Source organism: Helicoverpa armigera, chromosome 15, assembly GCF_030705265.1.
Source record: "Helicoverpa armigera isolate CAAS_96S chromosome 15, ASM3070526v1, whole genome shotgun sequence".
Classification (NCBI taxonomy): Eukaryota; Metazoa; Arthropoda; class Insecta; order Lepidoptera; family Noctuidae; genus Helicoverpa; species Helicoverpa armigera.
In genome coordinates this window covers 9,233,605-9,243,055 of record NC_087134.1, presented here as the reverse complement: position 1 = coordinate 9,243,055, position 9,451 = coordinate 9,233,605, and the positions used below count along the sequence as shown (strand labels likewise).

Here is a 9,451-nt window from a genome sequence, read left to right as displayed (position 1 = left end):
TAAAACATTAAAAATAAATGAAACATTACACACATTAACAAAATGCATTGATAAATCTTTTGAACTGCAATTAAAATACACAAACAGAAACTAGACAGTCTAACCAATGAAGGAGACTAGATTACATTTAGAAATTACATCTTCATTTGTCAAAAACTGAACTCAAAACTAACGAACTTCAAGGTCATTCATAGACACGTACAAAACGAAACTTTGCTAATCAATAAAATAATTTGCTAGTCCTTGTAGATGATACGAAAAATGAACAGTCAAAATTGAACTTTAAGATGAAGGTATAAGGTTGTGTTTTGTTTGGTGAATACAATTGAAGAGTTGATGCTACGAATGTAATGCTAAATGTATATCAGTAGAAATATTGTGCAGTGTAAGCTCAAGTATAAAATGCGGTAGATTCACTTAGCCGTCACATTTTACTATCATCCTCCAAAGAAGCAACTATGAAATTCGTTAGTATATTTGTTTGTTTATTAAGTTTAGTTTAAGCAATAAGTGAAGGCTCTAAGTGTTAAGTGTTTGTGTGGTTATCAGTGATTTTGAAAGTTTGTTTTAGTGCGCTAACTTTTTTTCATATTTTTTACAAGCGAACACGAGAAAGGATTTGTTATTCTTTTTCATATTTTTTTTCTGGATCTTTAAATATTTTTCAGTGTAATAGCTATAAAATCAACGTGTCATTCGTGTAACCAAAAATCTGTAATTTGACAATATTTTGAAATTGGAAAATTATTTTCTCATCAGTATGGAAAACAAAAAATATTTTACAATCGGTTTTATGCCAACATTTTAAAGTCCCGTTTAAAAGAAGTGGCAAATAACTAATTACCAATTATTATTCCAAGTTTTCATATTCTTAATTATATACATAATAACATTTAACAATATCCTTACTATTTTCAATGGGTATTAGTCAACAGCAGTGCAATGATATGCAATGCGTAGGGGCGTTTAATTTACGTCAAAACATCAATACTCGGTTTCTGAAAACTTGCATCGATTCAACATTATAGTAATTAAATGCCTACGCTTATTTAACTCGTTATAGCACCTGCATAATAAGACAACAAAGTAACAATATTTATTTTATGAAGTAGAGCATTTATACACAAAAACTATAAACTCCTGATAAGTTGTTTCTAAATATTTGAGTCGTTACACATGATATCTGCAAAAAGCTAACCTTCTCCCAACTATGTTGAGGTGGGCTTCCAGTCTATCTGGATGCAGCTGAGTACCAGTCTTATACAACGAGTGACTGCCTATCTGACGTCCTGAACCCAGTTACCCGAGCAACCTAATACCCCTTATGAGACTCCCTAGATTATACCGGTTGTTAGACATACTGGCTTCTGACCATCCGTAACGACTGATAAAGGTGTTCAAATAACAGCCGGGACCTACAGTTTATTATCCTTTCCGAAACACGGATTTATGTAATGAATATAATCCATTTAAATTATTCAATTTCAAACGGCGCTCTAACAAAGCTACTGAAATATTAAGTCACGAAGAATTATAAAATTCCTGGTAATTTGTTACAAAATATTTCAGCCGTTACACATAATACAAATATTATGTTAACTTTTGCACAATGTACATTGCAGTGTCCAAAAGTCACGATCAAATTGAGTGCAAAATCTTCATTTTCATGTCATTGTGTAGTTTTTTCATGTCTCTTGAAAGTTACACTGAAAACGTGCTGAAATGTCTTATTTTATTTTTTACGCGAGCAAATGAATGACAATGTTATTATTACACCTAACCGCTCTATTTGGCATCTATTGCAAAAGGTTTTATTTATATAAACATACTATAACCTATAACTAAATTGATTTTGCGTTATTGGATGTTTTTGTCGAGATTCAAATCCACAAAAAAATTAAAAACAATCCCCCTTACAAAATCTCTAATCACCTTCTAAGCAACATTTTAACTAATCACTACTGAAAGTCTTAAGTAGTAATTAAATGTTAGTTAAGACATGCTTAAGCAACGTTTATAAGTAAGAATTTTATTAAACAGTCCTTAAGTATTACTTATATTTAATTGACGTTTTTAAGTAAGGCTGTAAGTGTATTATAGCTATGTAAGCTATATTTTACAATATCTGGGTGAACACGAAGTATTCAGGGTGTAGTATTTCACTATAATTATTACATTTCGTGTTACTAGCTGACCACCGTTCCACCCACGTCCCCGGAGTGAAAAGTATCCCTTTTAATGCTATAAGCTCTGATACACATTTGTACCAAACATAATTGACATGCCAAACTTAACAGGCATTTCTTTTACCATAATAAATGTACCTTAGTGGACCAATTTCATAGTCAAAGTAAAGCACAGATCGTTAGTAGATAGTTCAATAACCAGATATGGACTGATTTCATAGCTAGCGATTAACGTAATTCAGATGACTATTTTATTAGCATATTGATACCAATTCCATGATGCTGGGAGCACGTAAAGCTACTGAACTCAGGTCATGTCGCGTGTCTATCGTCTACACAAAATGTCTATGTCGTGTCTTGTTTTTTGTGTCGCAGTCTAAATGAATCTCGTGATTTTCTGAAATTCTTCTTACTTCATAACCGAAACGGCGTCAGCGACCATTACAGTTTTAAAAGACTTAACTTATCAATAAATAGCTCATAATACTACGTCTAGGTCTTTTTAATTAGTTCTTACTTTCTTTGCGCGAACTTTTACATTTAAGTATTTGTCAATTCAACAATTTGAACGATTTTAAATTATGCAACCCACCCTAATACTGTAACAGCCTTTTTATCGTCACACAGCAGGGCACAGGCCTCCTCTCACATAGAGAAGGATTGAGCTTTAATCACCACGCTTGCTCAATGCGAACCCACCCCTAATATCACCTACAATTTCACCCAAAAATGTCACAACAATAAAAACTTCCTTACCGAACCAATCTGTTAATCTACAACCGCCTGCCACCACAATATTGCAGGTGTGACAACCGAGCTATATTATGTACTATGAAATAACCACAGCCGGAGCCGCGAGGCGGAAGCCTAGTGCCAACTGAAAATTAAGCAATAGCTGTATTAACTTAGATTCTTAGATCATCACGGTTTTATTGCGGGTGTTACTGAAATGCTTATTTATTTGACAAAGTGTGAAAAATTTAACGACTCGAAAGGATGTTGGTTTTACGAAAGAGATTGTCAAGTGTGTTTCTTAATGGTATTGAAGGTAAACCTCTCTATGAGATAGGATATTTACTTTTCTATTATTCGTAAACAGGGCTCTTATTATGATTGGTTCGAGCCATTCCTATTAGTCATGTTCGAAATTCATTTCGGAAACTAAAATTGAAAGTTCAATTTTGGATAGCGATGCTGAATTTCTTGTTGTAAATCCCAAAGTTTTTAATTTTATAGCGAGTTAATAGAATGCACTATCTAATCTGAAAGCGTTGTAAAAGACATAATTATTTGATTAAAAAATGTTACGTATATTTCGTACATTCAGGGACATCACATATAACGTTTTATTCGACTCTGCATTGTTTACTGTACTTTAGTGTACTTTAATCTGACTGAACTAGGTCAAAGTTCTAAACCATTTAATGTCTTGTTTATATACTGAATGTACCAATTCCTTTCCCTGCGACATCCTACTAACAATTACACAATTTTCTAGGCTTCAAAACAAATGTTTGTTTTTACCATCTACTTAATAACCCTGGTAACATATTTTTGTTTTCTCATTCTTCATGCTAAAGAGAGACCAGAGATGCCTTATAATTATAACAGAGCTATATTTACAATAAATAATTTTAAGTTTGCCTTTTCACCAATTTTTGTTAGCTTGATATCATCATTAACATAATACAGTAAAAATTACAAAAAGCGAGTACCTTTAACTATAATATTCTCGCTCAGATTTCCTACTAAGATACAGTAACCAAATTAACAACAGTTATTGCTCGTTCAGATAATTTTGAAACTTTTTTCCACCTTACAATCAGTCATACTTTCCCTCAATCCATTTTTTCTCTATACCACCAGCTCTTTTCTCAAAAGCCAACCATACTCCTAACCCATCTCTAAAGGATACCTCCTTTAAAGGTTCCTTTAAAGTATTGATCGTGACCGAAGTTCCATGGGGTCACATTCAGAACCTTAGCCTTTCCCATCGCCGTGTTACCTTAACCTCAATCGTTAACTTAACCAAACTTTACGTTTACTTAACTATCGTAAATCGCGTATTGGTTTAAGCTTTTAGGTTAATAGTTGTAGAATTGGATGAATAATTCTTGAGCCTACAAATTCGGAAAGCAAATCAAATTAAAAAAATATTTGAAAAATCTGACATCATTGATAACGATATCAACAAGAATTTATTATAATTTTGAAGAATGTATTTTACAAAATCAAACTTCATGATCCAATTTTTTCTCAAAAGCATAAATCATTTTAATCACTTGGAAAAAAGTTAACGTTTATCAATATTAGAAATTATATAGCACACTTAACCACCAACTTAAAACCAAAATTCTAAAGTCCTTACTTCTCAATTCCAGTTCATCGTCCTAGCCCTGGTGACAGCAGCATCAGCTGCCCGCCTAGACAACTCCATCTACCTACCTCCCAACGCCAGATCCTCAAGTGGAGCCAGCGCTGGTCTCCAAGCCCCGTTCGGAGGACCTGACCATGCAGCCATTGGTCAAGGAAGACAGGGTCCTGGAAGTCAGGCAGAGATCTTGAACTATGAGAATGAGATCAATGAGGAAGGGTATAGGTATGCTTATGAAACCAGCGATGGAACTAAGGCTGAGCAGCAAGGTGAGTTGGAGATGGTTTATTTAGAGTTAAAGATGGAGATGGAGTTACAAGAGTTAGATTAAGTCCATGTGGACATTCATTAGTATTGAAAAAATATCTGCAACTGATTGTTTTGCAAAGTTCCACGTGTACAGGCATTTTGCGGTAAAGCTGTATTCAAGTGCTCTTCTATCACCCTATGAGAGTTTATATAAATCTGATGAGTCGAATTGATATTCTACATTTAAGAACACAGTTACCTGCAGAAAATAATTACCTTACCTCCTGCGTTATGTACTACCTATTGATCTAAGACTTTTGTGTAATATTTAATAATGCTTTAGTACCTTTTTAGCTTATACAATAGGTCATTCCTTTTCTCTGTCATCTTGTAACATAGGTTTCATATATTAGTCAGAACATTTAGTGTCTTTTAAATAACCTATAATAGGTACATGTAAACAGACCTTTCCAAATCAAAGTATTTCAAGACTTTTCATTAAAATAAGACGCACCTAATAAAACTTTATAACTATTTTCATGTTCTAAACATAGAAAATAATGAACTTTAAGTAACACAAAACAATTACTTAAGTCGTAGCATATAAGGTGTCTTACCCAACTTAGTAGAGAATGAATGTCATTTGTTATATCATAATGCACATCTTAAAGGTTAATGACCGTTGCTAATTAACTGTGATGTACATAATGTATGTATTGTTTTTACTTTTGTTTCAATCGCAACACGTGTCATTATGTTATTTGTTTTATATTTATTTTTGGTATGGATCTTTCTCCACACAGTTTTTTCTTATTTGTGCCTTCATCATCTTAAAGAAATAACGTCAAAAATGTAATGTATTCAAGTCTTCTTTTTCTTATTTTTAGTGAGATAGAGATATATAGTGTTATCGAGCTTGGTTTCAATGTCTTATTGTAACAATGACTATAAAATTCAAAATAAGTTACCATGACTATCAAAGTTATGGAGAAGTCTGAAAGACTATTATTTTAAGTACCTAGATCCAACGTATTTAAACTAAAAATCGAGCAGCTCGTTTGAAAATTCCCAAAATTAAAGTTTCTAAATCAAGTGTAGTTATTAACGACCATAACCAACGTAACTTGATTTCTTTAACTTTTTCAAGTTCCAAAAACATATCTTCTATCTTCCAGGCCGTGTAATCCCAGGTGCCCAGCCCGAAGAAGGTTCCCTCTCCGTCTCAGGATCCTACTCCTACATCGGTGATGATGGACAGACGTACACCGTGACGTACACAGCTGATGAGAATGGCTTCCACGCTGAAGGGGCTCATCTGCCCACACCGCCGCCCGTGCCTGAGGAAATCTTGAAGAGTTTGCAGCTTACGGATAGGTCTCAAGGTAGTTTGAGAGTTTTGTCTTATCTTTAAGGATTGTTATACTCCTCTATACTACTCCACTATCGAAATAAGAGATAATACAATTAACAAAAGCTTGTGCTAGGTAGCTACTATTCGTAACTCTACTCTAAAATGTTGAAAATTGGGACTCGTACAAACTCATCTCGAGAGTAATACTTCCTGCACGCGGAGAAAAGTATCCTTGTCATTCTGCCATATAGGTACCAAAGCTAAGTAGCTGTATCACTAACGAATTTTATATCGAAATCCCTTCACTAGTTCTTGCGTGATAAAGAAATAGACAACCACATATACAAACTTTTGGATGTGATATTTTTATTAGGATTGAATTTGTGCAATTTTAGTCCCATTTGTTAATATAAATAACTATTGAATAAAAAGTAATTTGCCATTTGGTTACAAGGTAATTATGCTAATATCGATATTATCTTTTCCAGGTCAATACGACAGCAATAAAAGCAGCTACGATGCCGACGCGGGGTACTAAAACTAAAACCTAAAAACTTACTAACAAACTAAAACTAAAATTTATAGTTACTACGACTTAGTCGTTGACTGTACATGCAGTACAGTCGAGCACAAAATTCTATGAAATAAGTGTAACTTAGTCTGAGTGATCAATTGGACGAAGTGGCCAGTACCTGTTCTGTAGTCGTTAAAGTTATTATTTTATAATTAAAACTCTTTTGTAAATAATATTGCTTTTTTATTGATTTGTTATTATAGGTATTGATAATTTTCCGCAAAAAAATAGCTCACTTCCCACCTTACCACACATTACTTATAGGTTCCGCTCGCGGCTTCGCCCGCGTGGTGTGTTGATAAAAAGTAGCCTATGTTTTAATCCAGGGTATCACTACATCTATGTATCAAATTTCAACCAAATCAGTAGAGCCGTTTTGCGTGAAAGAATAACAAACATATGTACATCCGAACATGCCTACAAACTTACACATTTATAATATGAGTAGGAAGTAGGATTTGAAGATTTTTCCTTTGCCAAATCTCCTTACGATATTTAAAAGTTCGAGGCAAGTCTACAGCGTGCGCCATGTAAATGCGCAGGCGTTTCAGGAACGTAGAGAGAACTTATAGAATGTAGTAGTTTGTATAAAAAATAATAGAAAACAATCGTCAAACAAGTTTAAGGTAATTATTTATTATAATTATTTTTTATCTCAAAAGCTAGGTACTACATACTGTTTGTACTTTGCAATACATGGCGTTAGTTACTACAGACAAATCAAAACAAAAGCACATCTTACACAAACTAAATTAATTGATTTATCATTAAATTAGTAAATAAAGCAATATTATGATAATTTCCAAGTTTAGAAGGGTTTTTAATTAGCTTAGTTATACTGAAAGAAAGGATGCCTACATACTTAGAACTTAACTTATAAAGTAAATAGTCTCATTTAAAAAAAATCTGACAGTAATAAACACTTAGTACATTTATTCATATATAAGCAGGCTTTTTTATCAGGGTGTGCAAAATAAATAGATCCCAAAGGATGCAGGCATTTATTTTGTGAGCACGTGATCATGTAAGTAACACGACAAAAAGTAAAGTAACTCAACAAACTTATTACCTACTTAACCCAAAAAACTTATAACATAGCAAAATTACTATAACTATATTAAACCATTCTCAAAGTGAACCGTTAACCTGTAACCTAGATTACGTTAACTACGTAACTATGATTCATGAGATCACCCAAAGGTATAACCTTGCGAATAGCAGTTATTTAAATATCAGTTAAGAATTCGTCATGAATAATCTTATGGAGTGCTTAGAGGCAAAAGTTCTGTGGCCTTATGGTGTAACTTGCAATTGCGATTGTTGAACAACCATTGAACTATCATAGTAAGTTACCATGTAGAAGTCTTATGAGCTAGTCTTTGGGTGTTATTTTACCCAACAGCAACTTTAAGGAAGCACTGATATTTTTACTATGGAACTCACACTTGTTATTTTATTTTTATTTACGTTACTTATATTTGTGTATTTTAAATACAGCTCAAACGAGTTATTTTTCAGATCAGCCAGATTCAAACTTTTGCAAAGAAATTATCATAATAAACATTAATGTCAGTTTTCATTGTAATTACATAACTCAAGAACTGCCTCACCTATCCAATTGTGATGTTTAGGCTTTGTTCGGAATATTTAATGATTTATATGAAGTTTGCACAAAATCGTTCGACTAGTTCATTATTTATTTACGTAGCGAAGCACGTACCGAGCCGCTTGTTATGATATAAAAGCAAAATGCTAAGTAATGCATTCGTTTATTAAGGGTTTCAAAGATATCATCATCTGCGATTTCTGCTCACAAAAGTATGACAAGTCAGCCATAAACCAAACACCTTAAAAACTACAAAACAACCGCCACACAACCGGTCGCTCGAATCAGTTGCACGCTAAAGCCTCTACGTGTAATTTCACATTAGCACGGTTCACTAACATCGCCAATCATTCGAGTGATGGACAAATATCCATGTCATTTATGCGTTATTAAGTGTGACTAATATTTTGTAGTGATTCCTCACTTATGTGTAAACTAATATTGATAGCGTAGGATAGTACATGTAGAAAAAAGCTTTTTTTTGGGGACTCGTTAATTGGACTAGGTGTAATTTTAGGACTTAGAAGAATAATAAAATTATATTATATTTTACTTTAATGGTTTACACTTGCTTTTAAAACCTTTTTATAGCCTTAAATCAACAATGTTATGGTCGGCTTCCAGTCTCAAAGGATCTGTCTGATCTCCTCCGGGGAACCCGACCCCTAGGTAAGACTGGTTGTAAGACTTTCTGGCGCCTTACTACCCGCTACGATTTGCGCAGACACAGTGGTGCACTCTATATTCCTTCACTCTCTGCGCCCAATGGGACGGCAATCCGACACGATCGGAGAGAGATCAGTCGCAGGACCGATACATGCTCTCTGATGCACGGGTGAATCAATTATCAACTAGAACAACAAAGCAGTATATCAGAATTCTAATTTCCATAAAATTAAGCTAAATGACAGGTTCATGACTTAACAGTGGCCTTTACAATACATCAACGTTTATAATTATTTTCGTATTATGTGAATTCCTAGTATGCGCCCATTATTCTAGTAAAATTATGTCATAGCAAAAAATGACTGTGCTACTAACATTAAATGGATTTTAATATTACTACAATTATTCATTCATTGGTTTACCTGTTAACTATTAATAGTTTTTA

At 33.6% G+C, this 9,451-nt stretch overlaps 1 protein-coding gene across 1 annotated transcript; it reads left to right on the top strand.

Annotated features, from left to right (window-relative positions):
- The first annotated feature begins 401 nt into the window (after positions 1-401).
- Positions 402-6,901, top strand: LOC135117892 (endocuticle structural glycoprotein SgAbd-3-like). The gene is made up of 4 exons (XM_064038315.1): positions 402-467; positions 4,568-4,829; positions 5,985-6,191; positions 6,649-6,901. Exons 1-4 carry the CDS (start codon positions 459-461, stop codon positions 6,696-6,698), a joined length of 528 nt encoding a protein of 175 aa, XP_063894385.1. The 5' UTR covers positions 402-458; the 3' UTR covers positions 6,699-6,901.
- The last annotated feature ends 2,550 nt before the right edge of the window (positions 6,902-9,451 follow it).

What these genes read in the sequence shown, in the direction of transcription:
- LOC135117892 (XM_064038315.1), top strand. An exon ending in AACTAAGGCTGAGCAGCAAG is followed by an intron (nt 4,830 to 5,984) that starts GTGAGTTGGAGA and finishes TCTATCTTCCAG; the next exon opens with GCCGTGTAATCCCAGGTGCC. An exon ending in GCTTACGGATAGGTCTCAAG is followed by an intron (nt 6,192 to 6,648) that starts GTAGTTTGAGAG and finishes TATCTTTTCCAG; the next exon opens with GTCAATACGACAGCAATAAA.